We start from the raw sequence: 27,286 nt of genomic DNA, 5'->3' as shown, positions 1-27,286 counted from the left end.
GGTCCTGCTTGTGCACGTGAGGGGAGTGCTTTTGGGTTCTAATATTTTCTGTCATTCATTCATTGGGGTTTCTCCCACTCTGCAAAGAGCAAGGATTTCAGATTATATACATTCTCCGTTATGAAATTGAATCACTGAACCACGGGTAGTGAGTTTGCAAATGACATGCAGATTGGTGGTGTGGAGGAAGTGAAAAGGGTTGTCCTCACTTACAGGATCCAAACCCATAGCAAACTGTGCAAAAAATGGCAAACAAAAGCAAATTCAGACAAGGGAGAAATAATACATTTTGGGAAACTAAACTAGGGCAGAATATACACAGTGAATAACAGAGCCCTGGGAAGTGTTTTTGAATAGAGAGACATAGGAGTAAAAGCATATATTTCCTTAAAGTCATGACACAGGTAGACAAAGTGGTCAATATGGCACATAGCATGCTTGCCTTCATCAAATGGGGTACTGAGTACAAAAGTTGGGATGTGATGTTACACTTGTACAACACATTACAAGACCACATGTGAAGTACTGCCTTGTACTGTTGAGTGAATACAATTATGCTAAGAGAGCAAAAGAGAGATTCAGTGCTGTGGCTGGTACTAGAGGGCTTGAATTATGAGAAGAGACTGGATAAGCTGGGACAGTTTTCCCTGGAGTAAAGGAGACTGAATGAAGGAGTGACCTATGGAAATAAAATCATAAGCACATAGACAAGATGGATGGTCACAAAGTGGTCCCCCCCCCCCCCCAAAAGGATAGGTGAACCTAAAACCAGAGAGCACAAGGCTGAGGTGAGAAGATTTAAAAACTAGTTTCTCCACGCAGAGGGTGGTGGCTAAATGGAGTGAGTCATCAGAAGAAATGGTAGAAGTACAATTACAACATCCAAACGCTATTCAGCAAGTTCGTGGTTAGTAAAGGTAAAGAGGGAAATGGGCAGACACAGGTAAATAGGACCAGGTCAATAAGGCATGTTCGTAGGCATAAACTTTGGACCGAAGAGCCTGTTTCCATGCTCTGTAACTATGAATTTGCCCCAAGGATAGTTTGAACATACAATATCTAGGCAATAGTCCATCTGTTGTGTGCCCACAGACATACACAAAAGTGTTTTGACTTCAGCTCAGTGACACAGAAACAGGAAGTTACAGGTTATTGAAATAAAGATGAAACAAAAGGTACTTCTCAATTTTATCCCTCAATTGCCTTTTTTTTAATTAAAGTGTCTAACTACAGCTACTGTGATGAATCTGCACAGTAGAAAAAGGGTTCCAAGGTACATTAAAATGTAAAAGGACACAAGGGAATAGCGAGCCAAATGATCAACAAAAATGACTAAAAGATTAATGGAGGCAAGTGGAGAAAGAGGAATCCATGTAATTTCTCATTTAAACATTTCTAGTGGTGCAGCAAAAGAAAGAAAATGCTTACAAATGGCTTGATAGTGCAGTGCTTGGCTAATCTGATAAACCTAGAGGACTAGACAAAGAAACTCTAAAATACGTTCCAATCCCATCCAACATAGTTCAAGCATTTGAATTCCGCTTTGAAAAGCTTCGAAGAGAAAAACAAACTGTCATTGGGGAAAGCTGATCACAAAACATTAGATTTTCAGAAATCTCATTGTGCAAACAAAACTTTTTTTAAAAAATAGGATTGAAATGCCATCCCCATATGGAGCCAACTGTGCACTTCTCTCCAAAGGCCAAGCATCAGGAAGTGATTCCACACAGGAAAAAAGTTTTCAGAACAGACGTCCTGAAGCATGAAATAGTCTTTCCAGTGATCTTGATAAAGCTGAAAACAGAGTCAAGCAACTCCCAATGAGTCAAGTTATTAAGCTTGATCAAGAGTGCAGTTTTAGAAGGGAGCAGATAACTCAGTCATAATGCTATTAAACAGGTACTTGGGTTCTCAAACAACATCTGAATTTTGTGGAGTAGTTCACATGAAATTAATCTGAAGAAACTTCTTTTACAGTCAGGAACCTTGGGCCAAAATGCAAAACAAACAGTTGAGCAGCTCAATGGAATTCATAGTTCCAGTTTTCAAATACTTGCTTAATTGATAGATTAATTTTGATGCATTTAATTAAATGAACTATTTAAAAATATCTTATCTTCTGCTGACATGATCTGGTCAATGCTGGCATGGATGGGATTAATTAGCAATCTCTTTTTGCCCTTGATAAGACAGTGGTGAATCGCATCCAAATCAGTATCATGCTAGAACATTTCAGAAGACATGAGTCAACCACACAGAGTTATATATTGGCCATATGAGATGATGATGATGACAACAGCCATCTTCTTATTAAAGATAAGAGTAAATCACTTCTTTATGGCAATCTAGTAGTTTCTGTAATCATCTTACTATCTGATTGGCTTCTGCAAGTCAACCCACAAGGAGAATTGTCTTATTCAATTCATAATTCTGCATTTATATCCAATTATCAATGGTATTTTCTGCATGCATTTATATCATTACTCAAATCAGTTAGAGTACATATAGAGTACATCAACAAAGAATTCTTAAACTAAAATTGATTCTCAGCAGTTAGCTGGACCAGCAGAATTAATGTTCACCACTTACCAATTATCATTAGAGTGAAGTTATCATTGCTGCAAACATTTCCAACTGCATTCTTTGCACAGCAGTAATAGACACCATTATCATCAGGGCTGGCACTTGGTATGGTCAAACTGTGCTCTTTGGTGTTAAATGTATAATGGTTCATATCCGTTAAGTGGATTCCATCTCTGAACCACTGCCAACTGGGACTAAAAGTTTCGGGGGGGGGGGGGGGGAGGACAAAGAAACCCATGAAACACAGGATTTGAAATAGAATAGCACAAAAATAATTCAAGTTACAACACGTTTCAAAACTATTTTAGTCAGCTTAATAAAAATAATCAAGGTAACAATTTGGTAACAGAAAATAAATGCATTTAAGAGACACACTAAGGAAATTTGTGTGTGTGTGTGTGTGTGTGTGTGTGTGTGTGTGTGTGTGTGTGTGTGTGTGTGTGTGTGTGTGTGTGTGTGTGTGTGTGTGTGTGTGTGTGTGTGTGTGTGTGTGTGTGTGTGTGTGTGTGTGTGTGTGTGTGTGTGTGTGTGTGTGTGTGTGTGTGTGTGTGTGTGTGTGTGTGTAAGTAAGTAAAGATAAATCAACTGGAGCTTATTGAGGAAGCTGGATACTTGATATTAAGAGCTGGTGATACCATTACATTCCCTACTGTCACTGCAAACTAAGATTATTCTGGGGTTTAAGAATTACTAACAATCTGTGGTCACAGTAAATACTTATTATAAAATTGAAGCATTATAGCACAGATGCGGGCCATTTGGCCCAAAGTTTGCAATAACTTGTGGTAAAACAATCCAGTAAATCCCCTTCTCCTGCTCTTCCCAATAACCCTGGAGATTCTGTTAACCTTTGAATGCTGAGCCACTTTTTAGTGAACTTCCAAAATACACTCCACACCCATCATGCTGGCTGTGGTCCACACTATAGAACTAACATCCAATTGAAGAAAATGCAATTACGTGGATTTCTCCAAGGTCCATGACAAGGTCCCACAATGCCCCAAACTGTTGGTGTTTTTGAGAATGGTCACCACATTATAGGGCAGAGGCGAGAGGGGAAGAACACAAGAGCTTGCTTTTCTTAGAGTAGAGGATGCTAATGGGGGGGTACCTGATAAAAATAGACTAAATTATGAAAGGGATTGATAGGGTAGATTGTTAAAAGCTTTTCCCTATAGCAGGACTAACTAAAGCTAGAAGGCATAGGCTTTGGTGCTCTAATGCAAGGGGAAAGTATCCAGTTAATGGAAGAACTTGACAATATTGATATACAGGAGAATCGTGGGGCCCAATAACATAGCTCCCTGCAAGCGGCCTCACAAGTAGACAGGGTGGTAAAGAAGGTGCATGGCATGCTTGGTCGCATTGAGAATCAGGAAGTCCTACTGCAGCTTTATAAAATTCTGCTTGTGCTACACTTGGGAGTATTGTTTCTAATTTTGATCACTCCATTATAGGAATGATATCAGGGCTTTGGAAAGGGTGTTGAAAAGGTTTACCAGGATGCTGCCTGGATTAGCAGGCATGAGTTATAAGGGGAGGTTGGACAAACTTGGATTGTTTTCTCTGGAGTGTCCATGACTGAATTTAGATCGTATAGAAACTTACAGATTACGAGAGGCATAGATAGGGTACACAGTCAGAATCTTTTTATCCAGAGTAGCAAATGTCAAGCAGTAGAGAACGTGCATTTAAGGCAAAAGGGAGAATGTTCAAAGGAGTGCGCGGGCTGCTGGAGACATTGTGAAAGTAGACATGATAGTAACATACAAGAGGCAAAAATAGGCACACAAATATGCAGGAAATAGAGCAAAATGGATCACATGCAAGCAGAAGGGAATTAGCTTAATTTGCTATTGTGTTTGATGCAGATATTGTGGGCTGAAGAACCTATTCCTGGTACTGTATTTTTCTGTGAGGCTTAGAGAGGAGCTGAGGAAGAACATTGTCATGGTGGATGATTAGAATCTGGAGGCAATACCCAATGGGGTGGTGGTGACTAGTACTCTTGTTACATTTAAAGAAGCATTGAAGGCAGGTGCTCTTGTTATATTTTAGTATCTAGATATGTACTTAAATCACGAAGGCATATAAAGGTCATACACCAAGAGCTGGTAAATGCGATTAAAATGGATAAGTATTAAGTTGGCATGGGCACAGAGGGCTTAACTGTTATTGTGCTTGACAACTTGGAATCTGAAATGCTGCTTCATATGATCCAATGACCCCTTCCCATTTACCGCACCTAAACCCGTTATTATTTTGATTCCTCTGCAGAATCATAGTTATTCAACAAAGCACCTGAACTGTTTTTACTTCCCCAATAATGACAGGGTATTATTTTACATAGAGGTGTTTTCTACGTGTTAATCACTCACACAAGGAACTATTTGGCTATTATCCTAAATTTAGCTTTACGAGCTTGAACTTGTATCACTTTGCCTTACATTTAATTTAGTCTATTTCAGTTTTCTACACTTGATTTTTCCATGTAGTTTTACAGCTGGCAAACTTTACATTTTGATAATGGTTTTACTGCTCCAATTCAACTGAACATCTGAAATTTTACTTAGTCCACTGTGAAATGCAATCCCATCAAAAAATTCAACCTCCATGCCTACTACAACCATCCACTTTCAATCACCCTTTCCTATTTTATACAATAAAACATTTCTGACTTGGAATAAAGTGCAATGTCGCTACAAACTCGCACACTTAGCAAAGTTAACTACTATTCATTGCATCTCTTCTAATGCTTAAATATATTACTTGTATTTTATAATTGTCAAAATTTAGGTTTTAGATTTTATATTTTCTTCACTGGCTTTTCCTCCTGTCCAGGATGTGAATGCTACCGAAGATCCAACTCACGCTCCCTTCTAGTCCAAGACCATTTTGTTCCAATGATGACTACAGGTGTCTCTCCACCCCCCCCCCCGCCCCCCCACAAAGGCAGAGCGTTCCTATGAAACTTTTTTTAAGCCGAAATGGCGTAAAGTGAAGAACCATTAATTTATATGGGAAAAATTTTCGTAAAAGCGAAAATCCTCATTGTAATGCGAAAACAGGTTACTAATGTAGGTCTTTTGTAAAAGCAAAGTGGTGTAAAGCGAACATTCGTAAAGCAGGAGACACCTGTATTTTGTTCCAATTACGTTAATTTTTGTAAACACTGCATAATTTATATTTTTCTTGTCAAAGCTGCATCTATGGTGCTTCTGTCAATAACTTTTTCACTGCACTTGTGCATATATGTACATCTGCAGACAACAATAAACTCATCTTTAACTATACACAACCAATTTACACACATACAAATCTCTAACAGCAAGATCTCATTTTTGTTTCGCTCTGATGAGAGTAGTCTGATAACAAGAAACAGGGAATTTTAATCAAGACTTTTGACTAGATCCCACATAGTAGGCAAGTCAAAAAGGAGGCCAGGGGAGGGGGGGGGGGGGAAAGAGTGTAGCAAATTAGTTGCAAAATTGGACCAGACAATCTTGCTACTGATAACTGCTTCCAGTGGTTTTCACAAAACTCATTTTTGGGTGTGTTGTTCTTTGTTATATATATAATAAACGAGAGAGAGAGAGACAGAGAGAGTGAGTGAGAGTGTGAGTGAGTGAGTGAGTGAGAGAGTGAGAGAGTGAGAGAGTGAGAGAGTGAGAGAGTGAGAGAGTGAGAGAGTGAGAGAGTGAGAGAGTGAGAGAGTGAGAGAGTGAGAGAGTGAGAGAGTGAGAGAGTGAGAGAGTGAGAGAGTGAGAGAGTGAGAGAGTGAGAGAGTGAGAGAGTGAGAGAGTGAGAGAGTGAGAGAGTGAGAGAGTGAGAGAGTGAGAGAGTGAGAGAGTGAGAGAGTGAGAGAGTGAGAGAGTGAGAGAGTGAGAGAGTGAGAGAGTGAGAGAGTGAGAGAGTGAGAGAGTGAGAGAGTGAGAGAGTGAGAGAGTGAGAGAGTGAGAGAGTGAGAGAGTGAGAGAGTGAGTGAGTGAGTGAGTGAGTGAGTGAGTGAGTGAGTGAGTGAGTGAGTGAGTGAGTGAGTGAGTGAGTGAGTGAGTGAGTGAGTGAGTGAGTGAGTGAGTGTGTGTGTGTGTGTGTGTGTGTGTGTGTGTGTGTGTGTGTGTGTGTGTGTGTGTGTGTGTGTGTGTATCTGTGATATATAACTGTGATTCAAATGTAGGGACAAGATAAAGCATATAAATGGAAGAAAAATAGGCTGTCAAAGGCAGAGTTAACTAAGTTCCTAGTTGGAAAATGAGTGAAAAAGCTTGCCATGGTGGACTGAAATACAATCAGATCACTATCTTACACTGCAGCAGAACAGCCTCAGGGGGCCTCGTGAATTCATTTACTCATCTGCTCATATTTTTCCTTGTGTTGGTTTCACTATCACTCTCCTTGAACAAAGTCAACCATTACATGCATAATAATGCTGCCAAAACTCGCATACTGGCTGCACTTTAAGATTGTAGAATCACTTGTGCTGGAAATGTTGGAAGGAAGTTGTCTGGCATTTCACTGACATGGGGGTGGGAGAAGTGTGCAGAATGTTAATTAACCTGGCTTTTCTAATGCATCACATTGCACCAAACATTTGACTTTATATTGAGATAATCTTTCGAAAGAAAAGAAAATTTTCGAGTTACAGTCATGGATCAAATTTTCCCCTCCAAAGGGTGGTGGGTATATGAAACAGACTGCCAGTAGAAGCTGCAGATGAGTACTATTACAATGTTTAAAATATATTTGGGCAGATAGATGGTTAGAACAGGAGAGACTGACAAACGAGACTAACTCGAATAAAATCAGTTTGTATGGATGAATTGGATAAAAACAAGTCATTTCTGTGCTGTATAACTCTATAACACTTAAGCACAGAAAATAGTAAAGTTGTAAATCTGCAGGTTTAGTCATTCTCAGGGCAAATGTTGTAGTTTTTTTAAAAACCGACTACTGTATCCATAGAATTGGTAGGACAGTGGTCATATACAACCAATTCAGACAAATTTTATTCAGACAACATGGCCAAAGAAACTGCAATTAATAATGATATTTGATTTTTTTTCATTATTATGTTTTACAAAACTGCACCATTGAATTAGTAATGAACAAGCTAAATTGGAAAATTCTTCAGTTGCTATGTGACAAGAATTATAAAACCAGTACATGAAAGAACTCAAGTGAGATTATATCATCATAAACACAGATGTTGTTCACTAAAATGTCTGGATTGTGAAACTAAATCCTTACCAATTTATTCCCTTTTTACAGGCATGGGTGACAATTTACAGGTGTCACAGAAATGACAAAGTACATCACCATCACCTTGATTTTAAAATGTTGTCCCTCACTGAAAGCAGTTCATATCACATAATTATAAAATGTGCAGTAGCGAACATCCTGAATCACTGCTTGGTAAAGAAACTGAACCGAGGCAGACAGGAAGGCTCCACACTGGTATTCAAAACTGCCCAATATATCACTGGCACCTGCCTACCTACCATCAAGGGCATGTATACAGAAAGGTGCCAGAAGAGGGCCTGTAAAATTATGAAGGATCTCACACACCCTGCTCATGAACTGTTGGGCCCCACTCCCTTCAGGTAGAAGGCTACGTAGAATCCACACCAAGTCAAGTTTATTGTCATCTCGACCATAAACTGCTGGTACAGTACACAGTAAAAACAAAACAAAGTTCCTCCAGGACCCTGGTGCTACATGAAACACAAAAAAAAAGGGCCACCAGACTCAAAAACAGTTACTCTTCCCCAAGTAGTAAGGCTGATCAACACCTCCACCCATTAACCCACCCCTCCACAACCCCAAACCAGGCTCATCATTGCCTGTAAGTCACCTTTATGTACAGCGTCATTTTATGGGCAATCAATTTACGTATACAAACTCTGCTGCGCATTTATATTTATTGTGTTATTTTTTTAAAACATTTTGGTGCTGCATCAGATCCACAGTAACAATTATTTAATTCACCTCTACACTTGCCTACTGAAAACAGCAAACGATCTTGAATCTTGAAGGAAACAGTCTATACAATCTAACTGGCAGAAGTGTCCAGTAATAGAAGGCATTACTTACCGGGGGTGTCCGTTAATGCGACACTGCAGAGTTATTGGAGCTGACGTTTGTATTTCAGACACATTCTGTGGAACTTTCAAGTTCACTCCTCCTGTTTCTATCCCTGTAATAATTTTTTTTAAATATAGCAGTCACTACTTAGAAGCAGACTTCTGCCAAAAGCTTATACTTCAAAATGGCAACATTCAGCAATAATTCCCACCATCCAGGTCATACCATCTTTCGTAGCTATCAACAGACAGGAGGCAGATAAGCCCGATAACCAACATCATTAGGTTAAAGAACAGCTAATTCCCATCAGTGATCTGGTTCTTGGGTCAACTGGCACAACCCTAATCACTACAGTTCAGCAACACCATGACCACTTTAATAACTTTGCACTAAAATGGATGGCTCTTTTTATTCTAATTGTGTTCTTTCTTGTAAAAGTTCTGTTTAATTTATTTTTCTTGCCAATGTTGCTTATATGACGCAACATGCCTGTGATGCCACTTAATTGCACTCGCACATGCATATACTTGAGAAGATGACAATAAGCTCAACTGACATGGAATTTTGACACTTCAGACTCTAAGATAAATCTTCCTTTATCTACCTCATCTTTACTTATACCACATTAACTTGATTACTGACTCAACAAATATTATTTTCATTTACTGGAGAACCCGCAATCAATTCCTTGGTCAGTGATAGGGAGAACTGGAAATGGGGGATTGCCTCTCAGGAGAGGAATTGTTGAATGGTTATTCAAAGGAAAAAAATAGGACAGAAGGCTAAGGGGTGGGGGGTTGCACGCAGTGGGACGGTGGCTTGAAATATCACTGTACACAAAATTAAGGAAAGTGCCAGAATATCTTATGCATGTTGATGGTAATAAGGTAACCAGTAGCAACCGGTATGTGGATAAAGGATGAATGAGAATTTCTAAAATGAATACTTCTCATCTGTATTCACCAAGGAGATTATTCAGAAATCGGATGGCAGAGGGGAAGTAGCTGTTCCTAAAATGTTGAGTGTATGTCTTCAGACTCCTGTACCCTTTCTCTGATGGCACTATTAAGAAGAGAACGTGTCCTGGGTGATGGGGGTCGTGGTGGGTCTTTCATGATGGATGCCACCTTTTTTGAAGCATCGCCTTTTGAAGATGTCCTCAATGTGAGCGAGGCAAGTTCCTATGATGGAGCTGGCTGAGTTTGCAACTCTGTGCAGCTTTTTCCCGATCTTGTGCAGTGACCACCCCCCCCCCCCGCCCCAAACCATGCAACCAATATGAATGTTCTCCACGGAACACTGTAGAAATTTGCTTGAGTCTTTGGAGACATAGCAAATCTCTTCAAATTCCTAACAAAACATATTGGTGGCATTTTTTGTCAGGGGTACAGTTTTGCTCTATAGCATCATATTGATGAGAAGGTGCGACAGCAAGAGCAATGGCAACCACTGTAAAACAGGCAAGTGTGTGGTCATGAACTTTAGGAGGATGAATAAGGGTTCACATGCACAATGAATGAATGAACAAACCAACCTTCAGGAATTTTAGGGAACAGAGGGATCTCAACATACAAGTCCAAGGATCCCTGAAGTTAGAGCATAGGTAGTTAAAGCACATAGGGCAATTGCCATCAGCCAGCAAGAATATTAAAGCATAGAGATAATGGTAAACTATATAAATAATCTCTGGTCACCATATTATAGGATGGACGTGACTGCAGTGAAGAGGCTGTAGATTCAAAATAATGTCACCTCACCATGTTTGGAACCCACCAAATGTTGCCTTGCATGGAGTGCTTTACTTAGGAGTGGCAAATGGACAAGGCTGGATTTGTTTTCCTTGGTGAAAAAGAGACTAAGGGGATAGTTGATTCATACTTCATTACCACCTCCCAAGTGTTACTACCAATGGCCAGCAAGTGTTGGTCTTATCAGAGACAACCAAATTTTCTAAGAAAATGAAACAAAATAATAACAAATCCACTCTCTTAGTAATGCTTATCAAGGAAGGAAATGTAATAACTGTACCCAGTCTGGCGTAAATATTACTTAACAACCAGCAATGTGGTCAACTCTTGCCTGTCAAGTGAAGTGGCCAATGACCAAGCTACTCATATTGACTGGTAAATTAAATCTGGACAAAATGATGGTCATGCCCACATTACATGAATTAATGAATAAATCATGCTGCATCAAAAAAATACTACCATGGCAGAGTTTAGAGCAGGTCAATCTAATTTCTTGCTGGGCAAGAATATACAGAACATTGAAGTCACGCACCAGTGCCTAAACCATTAGCTGACAACAAATCAATTTATTTCTTCTCAGGACAAAAGCATTACCAACAAATCTGATTGGGTATTGTCCAGACCCAAATTCCTACTGTAGTAAGTGGCTTACAAGTTGACAGAGGACAGTCAATAGTCAACCACGTCAAGAAGTTTGGGAACATACACAGGTCTAAGATAAGAATAGAAAAGGCTGGAAAATTTCATGTGTACACAGAAACAAGACTCTGCAGATACTGGAAATCCTGAGCAACACATACAAACTATTGGAAGAACTCAAGAGATCAGGAAGCATGTTTATCTCCTTTCATAGATGCTGCCCAAGCTGAGTTCCTCCAGCATTTTTATGTGGGTTGCTAAAAAATCTCAGGTCATCAGCAGCATCAGTAGAAAGCAAAACAGCCGATGTTTTAGGTCTCTGCCCACTGGCACCAGCCTAACTGCCATCGTGGACATATATACAGAGAGATGTCAGAAAAGGGTCAATAACTTCATCAAATATCCCATACACACACTGCTGATCAACACATCCACCCACTAATTCCACCACTATTTTATTATTTCCTGTCAGCCACCTTATCTACAACCTAGGATTACTTTATGGATTACAATCGGTGTATATTAGCTATCTTAGCAGGTATGTTAAATGTTTATTATATTATTATATTCTCTATATTTTGTGTTTTTGTGCTGCTTCAGATCAGGAGTAACAATTATTTATTTCTCTTTACACATTAAACAATCTTTCATCTAATGCAAATCCTAAATGCTGATGGATTCTTTTTCCATGGATGCTGTCTGATCTACTAAGATTTTCCAACTCTTTGTTTTTATGTGTTTTTTTTTCCAGCATGTGCCATTTCTTTGATTTTCAAGACAGATCTGACAAGGACAGGTTTCCTTCCCTGAAGGACATCAGTGAATCAGTTGGTCTTTTCTGATAATCTAGTAATTTCATGTTCAACATTACAAATGCTTGTTTTTATTCCAGATTGGTTCTTAAATATTAATTTACATTTCCTGCCAGTTCAATATAATCTATGGGAAGAAGCTTTTCACACAATAAAGATGAAAGTGAAGTGTTCTTTGTATATTTCAGCAGAGGAGAATCTTTTTGTTGTTACTTGCCATCTGGCTGAGGAAACAAAATATTAACTTTTTTCAATTAAGCTATTTTCACCCAAAAAACAATACTCCTCCAATCTGGCTGCAAAGGCGACAGTTAAAACATCAGAATATGAGAAGCAGAATTATCTGGGTTTATGGCCTTGAGCTTGTCTGTATTAATTAGAACATCCTCTGAGCCTGCAATGTCATTCAAACACATCATGACTGTTTTGATCTTGGCTTTGGCTCCACTTCACTGTTTTCCAGAACTCTCAGCTTCCTTATACTCTATGATGATTGCTCACATTCTTACCAAACTCTATTCTTATTTGAGATAGACTATTCAATTCACCCAGCTTCTGGCTAAATCATAGCAATGAGGTGAAACAACGTGGCAGCTCCACAATTAGCTGTGACACCAGATAAATGAAGACAGTAATATTGCACAGGTCTCAGGTTACAGGAAGTACTAGAGATACATTCTCTTGCCTTCTGCCTATACCCTTTGACATGCTTACTAATCAAGAACCTATCAATCTCCACTTTAAATATAACTAATGACTTAGGTTCCACAGCAATTTGTGCCAGTGATTTCCAGATTTACCACCCTATGACTAAAGAAATTCCTCATCTGTTTTAAGGGGTGTCCTTGTATTCTGAGGCTGTTCCCTCAGGTTCTGGACTCCCTCACTATTGGAAGCATCCTCTCAACGTCCACCATTTAAGACTTTCAATATCTGATGGTTTCAATGAGATCCCCCTCAATCATCTCAACTCTATTGAGTGTAGGCACAGACCCATCAAATGTTTCTCATTCATTAACCCTTTCTGGTTCTTAGTATTGTAGAATATAAACTTAAGAGTCCACTATGATGTGCAACTTGTCTACTCAAAGTACTGCTACTCACATTTGATATTGAAAGATGCCACTGACGTTTCAGCCTCCTCTCCAGTGACTGTATTCCGAGCAATGCACTGAAAGTCTCCACTGTCTTCTCTCCGATCAACTGCTGTAAACTGCAAATTGCTTCCTTCAATGAAGCGCCTTTCAGACGTCTTTACAGGATTGCCATTTAGAAGCCACTCAAATTTTATATTTGTTGGAGTCTGAACTTCACAGCGAAGAATTGCACTGCGCCCATGTAAAGCATCTTGGGAATAGGGCTCCTTAGTGAAGTGAATTAGCGCATGTGAACAGCACACTAGAAAAATGAAAATATTACCCATTAGTCATTAACCCCACACAAAACAGAAAGCACTGCAAATACGCAACTTCAGCAACATCTGTGGAGACAGAAACAGAAGTTCACGTTCATGTCAATTATCTTTTCCCTATTGCAAAGTTTTGTCTAAATGAACAGAAGTAGACACAAACACAAAAGAATGGTGCCTATTACTCACTCAACTCTGAGCTTTCTTTACCACATTCAGGCCAGGTATTGTAACAAAGAAGCTTTAATCAATATTTGCACTTATTTTTTAAAATATTCTACTCAAAAGCTAAATATCCAAGGTGGTGTGGTGGGTTGCATTCCATATTTGGAGAACTGACTACTTGCATTTACATAGCACTTAGCATTTATAGCAGCAGCATTACAAAATAATTAGAGACCCCCCCCCCCCCCCACCAATTCATTGTCAAATTTACTGCCACATTGCTTCCAGGAATGCTGACCTTGAAGTTCTACTCCTCTTTTCCATGGATACTGTCTCTCTACTCACCATTACTATCTTTTCTTTCTGTTTTTATTTAAGTTTAAAATTTCAGTTACATTTGACTCTAAGCCAGAAAGAGAAACAAAGGAACAGAAGACTGAACTTTTAGTCAGAAAGTAGAATTTTGGAAACATTTTCAAGCAGGAGAGAGTGAGTTTTTAATACAAGCAAATTCATGAACTTTGGGCCTTGATAATTGAAGCCCGCCACTAGAGTAGTGTTAAGAGGAAAAAAAAATCAAGATGCACAGAGGCCTGAAATGGAGAAGCATAAAGAACCAAGGATGTTATGGCTAGGGTGAGACAGGGTAATAAGGAAAAAGGACAAGAAAAGTTTTCAAAACCCATATGCCATCAGAATCAGAGTAGCCTTCCATTGATGCAACTGGTGGTGGATGTGGTTCAGGTTGTGGATACAGGGGAGAGAGGGAAGGACAAGCTGGGTGTGGATGAAATTTGAACCAAAGGCATAATCTTGTATGAACACAAACTTCTGTTGGTTTAGAGATGGGAGAACAGCCAGGTTACATGGAATACTAAAGAATGATTGTAACAAAAGGGACAAATTAAAGATCGTATGGCCAGTAATAGGTAGGACAGAGAGATGTGATATTAAAACAGTGGAACTTGGTGATCTTGGTGCTGCAGTGAATACATGATCTAGGTCTCACCTCTAAGTGAAATAGTACTTTAAATTTCTGTGAAATAGTTCAAGCTAAACAAAAACATTAAAGTTAGCTAAAACTTTGGCTGGATTACATTTCTTCTAAGGATTAATCAGACTTTAAATTTCCTCTGTAATTTGGTTGATTGTTGCACAGAGTCTTATGAGGCTGATCAGCCACTGAACTCCATCTTTGTTCAATAAAATTCAAAACCTTTAGCCAACTAAAAGTTACCAATCTCTGTCCTGACATTTATTTCCACAGATGCTACCTAATCCATTGAGTATTTACAACATTTTTCCCCCATTTAAGGCAGTGGAACAGTGACATTTTGAGTAACAGGATCATGTCCAACTGTTTCTCCAGCTTACAGGTCAAAGCAGAAGCTGAATCAGGTGTAGTTATGGAGGTAAAACTAAACAATAACTGGGTTGATGCAAATGTTTAGTTTACACCTATACTGCTAAGCAGCTTGCTTGTATGAAGTAAAAGATATTAAAAATTGGATGCATTATATTTATATCTATTTATGGGATGTGGATATCATCAGTGTTTAACCTCTCCCAAATTGCACCCCAAAGTGTACCTTGCTTGGACATTTCTATAAACAATTTACAGTTAAACACATTGACAAGCCTGGACCCAGATTTAGACTAAACCAATTAAAGATGACAGATCTCTCTCCCTGATGGAAGGCAGAGAACCTTTATGGAGTTTTATGACGTGCTGCATTTTATTAGTTATAGAAATATAGAAAGCCTACAGTACAATAAAAGGCCCTTCGGCCCACTGCGCTAAACACAGTTATGATGAGAATGACTTCTTTTTAAAAATATCAGAACTACTTAAATTTCTTAATTCTTTTCATTGGCAAGTTTTGATTTCTTGTACCCACATCCAGGCCTCTGAAATCTCAACCACATTTTTAATTTCAAGATGGAGAGCAATCATCACTCTGAAAGCCAAGGTGGCCAGAATCAGATTTATTATCATCAGCATGTGACGTGAAATTTGTTAACTTAGCAGCTACAGTTCAATGCAACACATAATCTAGGAAAGAGAAAAAGAATAATTTAAGGCACTGTTCCACTGCCTTAAATAAGTAAATCAATTATGTATTCTGAATAAATTTTCTAATTTTCTAAAATGTGCAAAAACAGAAATACTGTATATTAAAAAAGTGAGGTGGTGTCCAAAGCTTCAATGTCCATTCAGGAATCGGATGGCAGAGGGGAAGAAGCTGTTCCTGAATCACTGAGTGTGTGCCATCAGGTTTCTGTATCTCCTACCTGATGGTAACAGGGAGAAAAGGGCATGCCCTGGGTGCTGGGGGTCCTTAATAACAGACGCTGCATTTCTGAGACACTGCTCCCTAAAGATGTCCTGGGTACCTTGTAGGCTAGTGCCCAAGATGGAGCTGACTAGATTTACAACCTTCTACAGCTTCTTTCGGTCCTGTGCGATAGACCTCCATACCAGACAGTGATGCAGCCTGTCAGAATGCTCTCCACAGTAAAACTATTGAAGTTTTGAGTGTATTTGTTGGCATGCCAGATCTCTTCAAAATCCTAATGAAGTATAGCCACTGTCTTGCCTTCTTTATGACTACATCAATATGTTGGGACCAGGTTAGATTCTCAGATCTTGACACCCAGGAACTTGAAGCTGCTCACTCTCTCCACTTCTGATCCCTCTATGAGGATTGGTATGTGTTCCTTTGTCTTACCTTCCTGAAGTCTACAATTAGCTCTTTTGTCTTACTGACATTGAGTGCCAGGTTGTTGCTGCGGCACCATTTCACTAGTTAGCACATCTCACTCCTGTACACCCTCTTGTCACCACCTGAGATTCTACCAACAATGGTTGTATCGTCAGCAAATTTGTAGACGGGATTTGAGCTATGCCTAGCCAGTCATAGGTATACAGAGAGTAGAGCAGTGGGCTAAGCACACACCCCTGAGAAGCACCAGTGTTCATCATCAGCGAGGAGGATATGTTCAGGAGGTGGATCTGTTTGACAGGAACTTGGGACAGTATTGGAAGAAACATATGAAGTAGCAGCAAGGAAGTTTATTATGAAAGAAGTTCATGCCACTTTTCTGAACATACCACCAAACTCAAGGGAAGCTTCTACCCATTTTTATCAGGCTCTTGAACAGAACTCATACACTGAAAGATGAACAACTCTTGATCTATCAATCTACTTCATTGTGGCACTCTAACTTTGTCCAGCTGCACCATACTTTCTGTAGCTGCAACACTATATCCTGCATTTAATTTTTTTTTTTACTATTTAATGCAATTGTGTCTGGCATGATCTGTCTGCATGGCATGCAACAAGGTTTTCACTGTATCTTGATGCATGTGATATTAATAACCAATTCTAATATCACTAATGAATGTGAGAAGTTTACAAATGGGAAGAGAAGCAGCAGTAAAGATTAACTTCTGAAATTCCATTGCACTGAGTCTGCATTAGAGTGGGGTGTGTGAGCACATTTACAAGAGGAATGTAAGATGATCGTTTCCCTCCAAGCAACACACACAAAATGCTGGAGGAACTCAGCAGGCAGGATCTATGGAAAAGAGTAAACAGTTGACGTTTTCAGCCAAGACCCTTGATTAGCACTGGGAAGAAAAAGATGAGAAGTCAGAGTAAGAAGGTTGGGGAGGGAAAGAAGTAGTACAAGGTGGTAGGTGATAGGTGAAACTGGGAGGGGTGTAAGTAAAGAGCTGTGAAGTTGAGTGCTGAAAGGGCTGGAGAAGGAGGAATCTGATAGGAGAGGGAAGAAGACCATGGAAGAAAGGGAGGGGAAGGGGAGGAGCACCAGAGAGAGGTAATGATCAGGCAAGGAGATCAGGCAAGAGGGAGAAAAGGGAATGAAGGGGGATGGGGGTGCAATTACCTGAAGTTCGAGAAATGGGTGCTCATGCCATCAGGTTGGAGGTTACCCAGCTGGAATACAAGGTGCTGCTTTCCCTCCAAGATGTATTTTGAGCTACAATTTTGACAGGAGAACCAGAGTTCAACAAACCTTTATAGGACAATATTGGTCTTGCCATTTGTGACCAGTATGTATCTGGTATACTGAGACAAATAAATTTGAATGATGAAACTAAGATGGCTGTAATAACAAGGGTCCTGAGTGTGAACGTTAGACAGCAATTAAAAACTTAATTTGTGAGAATCTTGAAAATGGCTGTTGCTCATTAAAATTAATACAAACCACTGGTTCAAAAGACTTGCTATGGAATTAATTTGCTGCCTCAGTAACTGTGCATATATAATCAACATAATTGCAGGAGGTAACCTATAAGCTATGCATTTATGAATAGCAATTAGAAGTTATTGGAGCAACACCAAATATTAAACTAAAATAAGCAGCTCCAAAAGCAGCTAATAATTCTTTTTTAAAATTTTTTTTAAAATATGGAACGCTTCACGAATTTGCGTGTCATCCTTGCGCAGGGGCCATGCTAATCTTCTCTGTATCGTTCCAATTTTAGTATATGTGCTGCCGAAGCGAGCACAGCAGCTAATAATTTATTACACTTTTCAACCAAAATATAGCAAAACTAGTTGGATATGCCAACTCTATCAGTGAAGATTTTCAGATTAAACCTCTGACATTTGGGGTTAAACATTGAAAAGGTTCAACTATTTGGATACTTACTATGGGTTTCTGACTTGCACAACACAATTACAGGTGTCCCTCGCTTCACAAATGTTTGCTTTACGCCACTTTGCTTTTACAAAAGACCTACATTAGTAACCAGTTTTCGCATTGCAAAGAGGATTTTCGCTTTTACGAAAATTTTCCCCACTTACAATTGATGGTTCTTCGCTTTACACCACTTCGGCTTAAGAAAGTTTTCAAAGGAACGCTTTACCTTTCTAAAGGAGGGGAGGGGGAACACCTGTACTTGTAAATGTTAGCCCATTTAATGAGATCAACAGTGATATCACAAATAGTTCATTTTGAGGAGAGAAGCAGAGGAGAAATGAGTTATAAGGAAGAAGTTCTGGAAGACCACAGATGCATCATATAATGCACAATCTATACAGAGGAAAAAAACTACAAGGTTAGCCAAAAAACTATGCTAATTTTGATTTTAAGTTTTAATTAAATATTGCTTAATAAAAATTACACGCATTGAAAACAATTCCTTTGAAATCTTAAAAGTTAGTTAAATAGTTTAGCTGATAATTGCCTATTTTTCAGAAGCACCTTTCCTAAAGCATGGCAAATGCAGAAAATCTGAAACAAGTCCAAATGCTGGAACCAGCATCTCAAACATTGCAAATTCTTCTCTTTCTACAAATTCCTGATCCGAGTGTTTCTAGTGCATTGACTTTTGAGGCTTCCCTGTTCTCCGCCATCTAGTTTGTGTAACTGATACAGATGAGGGCATCAGGTAATTGCTCGTTCCTTGCACTAGAATATTCAAACCTCTATTCTAATTTTAAATCTCTTCAAATGCAAATCAACATTGAAGTTTTACAGCAGAATGTTACACCAATCTCTTTCCTGGATGCAAATCAGTTCTCGTACTTTCAATGGAGACAAAGAGAGATAGCAGAAGTTGGAAATCTGGAACAACACACAAAGTGCTGGAGAAAGTCACATCTATGGAAGGGCGAGCAGTCAACATTTTGGGTCAAGACATTTCATGACAGATGAAGCATTTTGATTTGAATGCTGTCTGACCTGTTGTGTTCCTCCAGCATTTTGTGTGTTGTTCTGGAACTTAAGTTTTTCCAAATGCATCCAACATAGCAAGTTACATTGTACCACACCCATGAACTTGCTATGCACATTTTGGATAATACTCTTTGATATGCAAGAAAACCTATTAAAATGTCAATGATCCCTAAACTCAACAACAAAACCAGCTTGAAACTTGCTTAACCAATGGGTCTTGATGTTATTCCACTTAAGAAAGTGGGACCCAACTTGAGGTTAAAAATTAAACCAGGTATAGGAGCCAAGTATCTATTTTGTCTGTCTGTATTGTATTTCATGATGCGCATTTTATTGTGACTCATGACAATTATCACATGGGGCAAGCATGGTAGAAACAAATGAATATAATTACATATTCACACTCTGTCCTAGTCAGTCTAGTTACAGGCAGCTGGGGACATAGATGATATTTTTTAACTGCTTCATTATGTTAATTTTACTCCACTATATTGCTAATTTAGTTTTATTAATTTCTAATATCACTACAAGATCATTTGTCTTTGCTGGTTTCATAATAAAAGATCAAATATACTTTTTTTGACTTTGAACTCCGTATTTTGGAAGTGCATCATACAGTGTCAATTCCCATACTCAGTCTCTCAGCGGTTTTGATTTGTTTTCAAGTAACCACTAAGTTTAGTTAACAAAAATAAAAAGTTATACCAATTGAACACCATTCTATGGCAAAGAATTGCTTCGGACTCATTGGTGAAACTGGAGCAGCTTGTGGAAGGATTATCTGCAACCTTTTACTGATTCATGATGTGTATTTGTGGTTTGAACAGTTTTTTAAATGGTCAGCTCTGCCCATCCACTGAGGACTGTAGCACGATTGCATGGTACTTGCCTGAGGGTTTGTCACTTTGTTTTATTGAAGTGCTGAAATAGTCTTCCGGTTACCGACATTTGAATTGAACGCTGTTTATTTGGTCTGGTTTATGCACTGTGGATGCACAGTTTGTTAGTTGCCTACGTTTATTGAACAGAATATAGCCAGTGCATTTTGCAGAAAATTAAATGTGAGTTGAGCAGTAAAGAAAAAGTAACATGAGTGAATCAAAGCAGGGAATGGATGTCAGAGACCCTGAAGTTGGGGCTGGCAAAAAGAGAAATTATACTTGTTGCTCAAGCATTAGTAGTAGAATCAAAAACCTTCAAACATATACAACAAATATTGATTTGGAGTTTATAGATAAGCAGGGAGGAGTGCTGTGAATTTAATACAGGTAGTCCCTGAGTTACGAACGTCCGACTTACAAACAACTCATCCTTACGAACCGAGGAAGGGGAATACCGTCCACCATTTTAAGTCGGATTGCGACGCTGTCCGCCATTTTAAGTTGTTGCCGTTGAAACTGTGTTGAGTGTGTAACTTTGTATTTGGCTTAAATTTTTCTTAGCAGGATTCGCCCTGACCCCAACCCCCCCACCTTTGGCTAGTGGTGCAGTGAGATCAGCGCTGGGCTCAAGAACGGTGGTTCCCGAGTTCGATCCAGTGACAGACTGCTCCCGAACACGCTCTCCATCCGTGCCGGGTTGATGTCGAGCTCACAACTCGACCTTGTAAAAGAAAAACACTGCCACCTCCAGTTTAAATTCCCCACACGGAATATTGTGGAGGATCAAATACCCAAACCCAGCACAGCCCCCACTTGTCCCATTTAACCTGTCTCAGTGCAGTAGACTTTAGGACCCGGGGAATTCAGTGCGGTGGTCCTTAGGACACAGCGGACCTCAGGAGCCGGCGGAGGTAGGGACCCGTCGCCCACAGTGTTTTTGTTCCATTGATAGGAAGCGATCACGATTGAAAATGAAGTGGAAATAATAAAGCGTTTGGAAAGAGGTTAAATGTCATTGGACATTGGAAAAGCGTTAGGCTACAGTTGGTCAACGATCAGAACAATTTTTAAGGATAACGGATAAAGTGAGAATAATGGAGCATGTGAAAGGCCCTGCCCCATTGAAAGCTACAATTGTTACTAAGCAACACAGTGGTTTAATTATTGGAATACATACATTTCCTTAAGTGTTTTATGTGCATAGAAAGGTAAAATATACACTATATACACTAAGACAAACGTTTGACTGACACTAAATAATACCGGATGTACTTTTTCCGACTTACATACAAATTCGACTTAAAGACGGACTCAGGAACAGAACTCGTACGTAACCCGGGGACTGCCTGTAGTCAAAACACGCCTTGGAATTTGAGAAACATTATCTGTATCTAGCACCACCTCTGTGTGTATTAAAACAGAGGCTGCTTTAGCTGCATTGATCACACAATGATTATTGAAGGACAAGCATGTGCTGGAATAGCAAGAGGAACATTGTGTGATGGAAGGTGAGGCACATTCACTTTTGTAGCAACACCAAGCAGAAACACCTTTACAGACAACCACAAATATATAAAGTGCAAATGATGGAGTTAAACCGATGTGAAGTACACAAATCTTCAAACAATAAACTTCCCACTTTTTCCCAAGCTAGTGATGCTTTAATTATTAGGAAACTGCCTTTCAAAAACCCCTCAAGTTTAAAAAGAACTTCATTTTACATTTCATATGAACCACATTGCTCTTGACAACATCTGCTTGTCTTGAGTATTGGACAACCGAGTCTATTGCAGAGCTTTGACTTATAACTTTTTGTTGGCTTCTATGCCATTTTGAATTGTCATCTCCTGTGAATCTATATTTCTCTTCTCAAGCCCCTTTTCACAGGATACTTATTCAACTATGTCTCCCAATCAACAACTGCTAATGGAGGAGGAAAAAAATCTTAATAGAAGCATACATCTGGTTTCCATCCCACTTTAGCAATGACATATGGAGCAACTGTATGAGTCTGTACAAAGCCAGTCAATGTACCAACTATTATTCTTTGCAAAAATTACATTTTTTAAAATCTGACCCTTGTTCTGCTCTTTCATCTGCTCCACCTGAAAAAGTTTAAGGGAAACAACTATTCCCTGCATTCTACCAATGCCACTTTAATACAAAGTGTTGGGAGATGTATGAAAGCAACACATTATGATCTACAGTCTTGAAGAATAAAGTTCATGATCCTATTCAGCATCTTATTACACATTCATGTTCAACAGCTCAGCCAGCTAAAGACAACTGGGTAAAGAGAATTGATATCAAAATTCATCTGAAATAAAGAGAAATAAATTCATATTTAATGTTAGTCTCTGGGTTTGGAAACATCAAAAGAATGCATCTAATCCATGATGTTGATCTTGTTGAAAAAGAAAAAAAAACGTAATTCTGAAAATACAAGCAGAAGTTACTCCAGTCAGATAACGTACAAGGAGGAGAAACAGAGTTAATCTTCTAGATCATTAACTCATGTTGCCTTAACTGTTGAAAATTTCCAGCATTTTGTACTTTTAACCTACAGTCTTATTTGCATAAAATGAGGGAGTGCACTGATATCCATTTATGATAACCTCAACAGGGCATACAGATTGAATACAACCACGATGCATTTTCACTGTTTCACAATAAGATCCAACTAAGCCAAATACCAAAAGGAAAAACAGCTTTAACTTTAAAGCACAACGCATAGGACAGAGCTCTGTTTTGTTGAGCACTGACAAACCCATTTCTCCATCTGGTATATCAGCTGCAGTTAGCTGAAAATGTGATCAGAAAGACCCCTTTGTTATACATCTTTCATTTAAAATAGTGTACAGAAGCCAGGTGATACAAGCTTATTGTGTGTTCTGCACAAGGTGCATTTTTACTTTAATCTGGTATATTATATTTAATCTGGTATAGTGGGGTGTGTCAGGAATGGACAGGAGGAGGAGTATAGGAAACTGATACAGGACTTTGTGATATGGTGCAACTCAAACTACCTGCGTCTCAATATCACCAAGACCAAGGAGATGGTGGTGGACTTTAGGAGATCTAGACCTCATATGGAGCCAGTGATCATTAATGGAGAATGTGTGGAGCAGGTTAAGACCTACAAGTATCTGGGAGTACAGTTAGACGAGAAGCTAGACTGGACTGCCAACACAGATGCCTTGTGCAGGAAGGCACAGAGTCGACTGTACTTCCTAAGAAGGTTGGCGTCATTCAATGTCTGTAGTGAGATGCTGAAGATGTTCTATAGGTCAGTTGTGGAGAGCGCCCTCTTCTTTGTGGTGGCGTGTTGGGGAGGAAGCATTAAGAAGAGGGACGCCTCACGTCTTAATAAGCTGGTAAGGAAGGCGGGCTCTGTCGTGGGCAAAGTACTGGAGAGTTTAACATCGGTAGCTGAGCGAAGGGCGCTGAGTAGGCTACGGTCAATTATGGATAACTCTGAACATCCTCTACATAGCACCATCCAGAGACAGAGAAGCAGTTTCAGCGACAGGTTACTATCGATGCGATGCTCCTCAGACAGGATGAAGAGGTCAATACTCCCCAATGCCATTAGGCTTTACAATTCTACCGCCAGGACTTAAGAACTTTTTAAAAGCTATTATTAATGCTTTTTGAGATAGTGATTTAGATGCATATCATATTTTTTACTGAGTTAAGTATTATATGTAATTAGTTTTGCTACAACAAGTGTATGGGACATTGGAAAAAAAGTTGAATTTCCCCATGGGGATGAATAAAGTATCTATCTATCTATTATACCATAACCCACCAACAAATCAAACAGACCTTGCATCAGAACCCCCCCCCCCCAGTTACAAAGCATCAACTACATAAAATTAGTCTGCATTCAGTAGATATTTATTTGCATTTATGAGGCAAAGAAACATGAAATATTTCGATGGTTCTCCTTCAATACTTACTACATAGTCAGATTTCTGACTTGCAGCACTTGGCTACTGCAGATCAGTGCTGAGTATAGATAGATGGAAGATGAATCAAATAGAGTTGATGGGCATGCAAGGGCAAACAGGTTTCAAGGCAATAAGGAATACAGCCAAAGGGATTGGTCTGAGAGCTAGCACAGAATAAAATGGACCACAAAGCCATTTACACAACAAAAAAATCCTGGAATATCTAGCAAAAAAACTTGATTTCTTTTACCTAGTCTCCTTCCAAGTAGTCCGAGGTCAAAATAAATTGTCATCTTTGACACGAACATCAACTTCAAACCACATCTTTCACTTATCAACCAACACAGCTCCTGCTTCAACATTTGCTGCCAAAACCTTCACTGATTTGCTTTAGACTTGCTGTAACCTTCATAAAATGGAGATCATCCAAAATTCTCCTGCCTGTATCCTTTGATCTCCTTTGTTTCCAAAACTCTCAGAATATGTCATTCTCAAAATAATTGCTCTCTTCAAGTTCTGGCCTCCAAGAAATTTCCGCACGAATCATTGGTAAGCTTCAAACTCCAACTCGACAAATTAAAAAGGCAGTGGCAGTGGGGACATTATAATTGCTACTGGATAAAAAGTGTGATGGTGAATAGTTGTTTACCCTCAGAACAGATGAGTAGAGTTTCGTTTCCTAGAATCAGTAATGGCTCCACTTTTTATTTATGACAACAAAATTGAATTTCAAGAATTTCAGGAAGGTATACAAAATAAGACTCAGAAATACAGGAAACAATGAAAAACATAATAATAGACTTTTTTTTAAGAGTAAGATTAATCCATGACAAGGACAAAGCATTTTGGTCATTTTAAATAGATTTGTTCTCGTGAACAAAATCTTTTTAAAGTTGGTGCAGATATAGAAGCAGCAGAAAAAGTTGAAAGGGCTATCAAAATAAACCGGTTCCTTTGCTTGGGTGACAGGCAGAAAGTGCAATTGCAAGGAAATTACTATGAACCTTTCCATACAACTGTTTAGATTTCAGATGGAATATTTTGTCCCATTCTAGGCAGAGTGCAAAAAATTAAAGCTTTGGAGAAAGTACAGATAGCACCAGATGTGAGAAACTTCATTACTTGAGGTCAATTGTTTTGTTTTGCTCTTGTTGTAGGTGTAGTAAAGCTAAAAGAAACAAATCGGCTTTCAGATATGCAAAAATAATGACAAAGAAAGCCTTCAAACATGTTCAAATTATGTTATGGAATCTATCAATGCCTCTAAAAGACTCAAAATTAAAGAATTTATCAAACAGCACTGCAGGGGTGAAATTATTTCACAGTACAAAACATACACCTAACAGGGAATACAATAATGCACTCGGTTTCACAATATCTTTGTGTTTAGTTAATTAACCACCATGAACTAGCACTTGTTCCTAATTGCACTTTGCTCATCCAACTTCTCATCCAAGACAATAACAAAATATACACCGGCAAGAGATTGGCTTTAAACAAGCTGCATTCACACCACAACTTAACATCCTGTGTCAATTAAAGGTACAATGGAAATGACTGCCATAAGGGAAATGCCCCAGTCTCCTGTGAGACAGGGTAGCAGTTCAGTGTTTCTCAAAACCCAAATGTCTAAAACAGTCACTGACTGACCACCCAACTCTTCTGATAACAAGGAACTTCAAAGTTCAAAGGAAATTTATTATAAAAGCACATACATTCCACCATATACTACCTTGAGATTCACTTTCTTGCAGTAGAGCACTAAACCAATGAAAAACACAAAAAACGGGCACGCAACCAATGTGCATATACAGACACTGATAGCTCAGGCTCTTGTACCTCCTTCCCAGTGGAGTAGGCTGGATGGTGGGGTTCCCAGAGGATGTGTGCTGTCTTCTTGTAGCACTGCACCATGTACCGGTAAGTGTACATAATGATAAGGAGGGCTTTGCCTATGATGGACTGGGCTGTACCCACTACTTTTTATAGGCTTTTCCCATTCTTGGGTATTGGTATTTCCAAGCCAGGCTGTGATGCAATCAGTCAGGATGTGTGTCCACTGTGCAGCTACAGAAGTTTGTCAGTTTTAGATAACATACTGAATCTGTGCACAAGAAAGTTGAGGCACTACTGTGCCTTCTATAAAATGGTACTGTGCAGGACAAACCAGATTTTCTAAATCTACCTGCTTACTGAAATCCTGCATGACAAAAGGGTCATGTTACAATAGTCACAGGGGATTTCAATATGCAGGTAAATTAGGAAAATCAAGTTGGTGCTGGATTCCAAAAGGGGGAACTTCTAGAATATCTACAAGATGACTTTTTAAAGAACAGTTTGTGGCTGAGCCCACTAGGGGATCTGTGTGGTACAATGAATCTGAATTGATTAGAGACCTCAAGGTAAAAGTACCCTTAGGGGCAAGCGATCATAACATGATCAAATTCACTCCAAAGTTTAAGATGCTGAAATTAAGTTGTATCACAGTGTAGTAAAGGGAATTAGAAGCATGAGAGAGGTGTTAGCCAAAATAGGTCGGAAAAGAAGAATGGCTGGAATTTCTGGAAGCAATTTGGAAGACAGGATATATACATCCCTAAGATATATTCTATGTATTATACAGGAAAGATTACACAGATTGTCGCAAAGAGAGGGCATATAATAGAATAAAAATTAGTGAGAATTGGGAAACCTTTTGAAAATGAACACAAGGCAACTAAAAAAGTGAGGGGAAAATGGAATACTAAAGTAAGCTAGCCAGTAATATTAAAGAGGATACCAAGAGACACAAAGTGGAAAAGAGAGGCAAGAGTGGTTACTGGACTTCAGAAAAAATGATGCTAGAGTGGTAGTATGGACGAACTGAATAAGAATTTTGCACCAGTCTTCATTGTGGAAGACACTTGCAGTACAGTGGAAGTTCCAGAGAGTCAAAGGGAATGAAGTGTGTGAAGTTGCCATTACTAGAGAAAAGGTTCTTGGGAAATTGAAAAGTCTGAAGTCACCTGCATCAAATGGTATACGCACCAGGGTTCTGAAAGAGGTGGCTGAAGGGATTCCGGAGGCATTAGTAATGACCTTTCAAGAATCACTAGATTCTGAAAACGTTCCAGAAGATTGGAAAATAGCAAAATGTCACTCTACTCTTTAAGGGAGAGGCGCAGAAAAAAGGGAACTCTTGACCAGTTAGTCTGCCCTCATTATATTCACAGGATCAAACTAATGGAATCAACTGGCTGTCAATAAAAAAAAAACCAATCCTGGAATATTGACGAGGCTTATACTCACTGGAATTTAGAAGATTGAGGGTGGA

At 39.1% G+C, this 27,286-nt stretch overlaps 1 protein-coding gene and 1 non-coding gene across 2 annotated transcripts in view; both read right to left on the bottom strand.

Annotated features, from left to right (window-relative positions):
* The window catches only part of LOC140733193 (inactive tyrosine-protein kinase 7-like), a 195,742-nt gene that overhangs the window by 84,686 nt on the left and 83,770 nt on the right, over window positions 1-27,286 (bottom strand). The window contains exons 2-4 of the mRNA XM_073056190.1: window positions 12,968-13,261; window positions 8,674-8,776; window positions 2,590-2,777 (exon numbers count right to left, since the gene is read on the bottom strand). Of these exons, the coding sequence (XP_072912291.1) occupies window positions 2,590-2,777; window positions 8,674-8,776; window positions 12,968-13,261 (585 nt within the window). The remainder of the gene's footprint in view (window positions 1-2,589; window positions 2,778-8,673; window positions 8,777-12,967; window positions 13,262-27,286) is intronic.
* Window positions 17,864-17,970, bottom strand: LOC140733829 (U6 spliceosomal RNA). The gene has a single exon (XR_012100384.1). It is a non-coding gene; the product is annotated as a U6 spliceosomal RNA (small nuclear RNA).

This window comes from Hemitrygon akajei, chromosome 9 (assembly GCF_048418815.1).
Source record: "Hemitrygon akajei chromosome 9, sHemAka1.3, whole genome shotgun sequence".
Classification (NCBI taxonomy): Eukaryota; Metazoa; Chordata; class Chondrichthyes; order Myliobatiformes; family Dasyatidae; genus Hemitrygon; species Hemitrygon akajei.
Note: the sequence above shows the minus strand (reverse complement) of the source record. Positions and strands in the feature narration are given on the sequence as shown.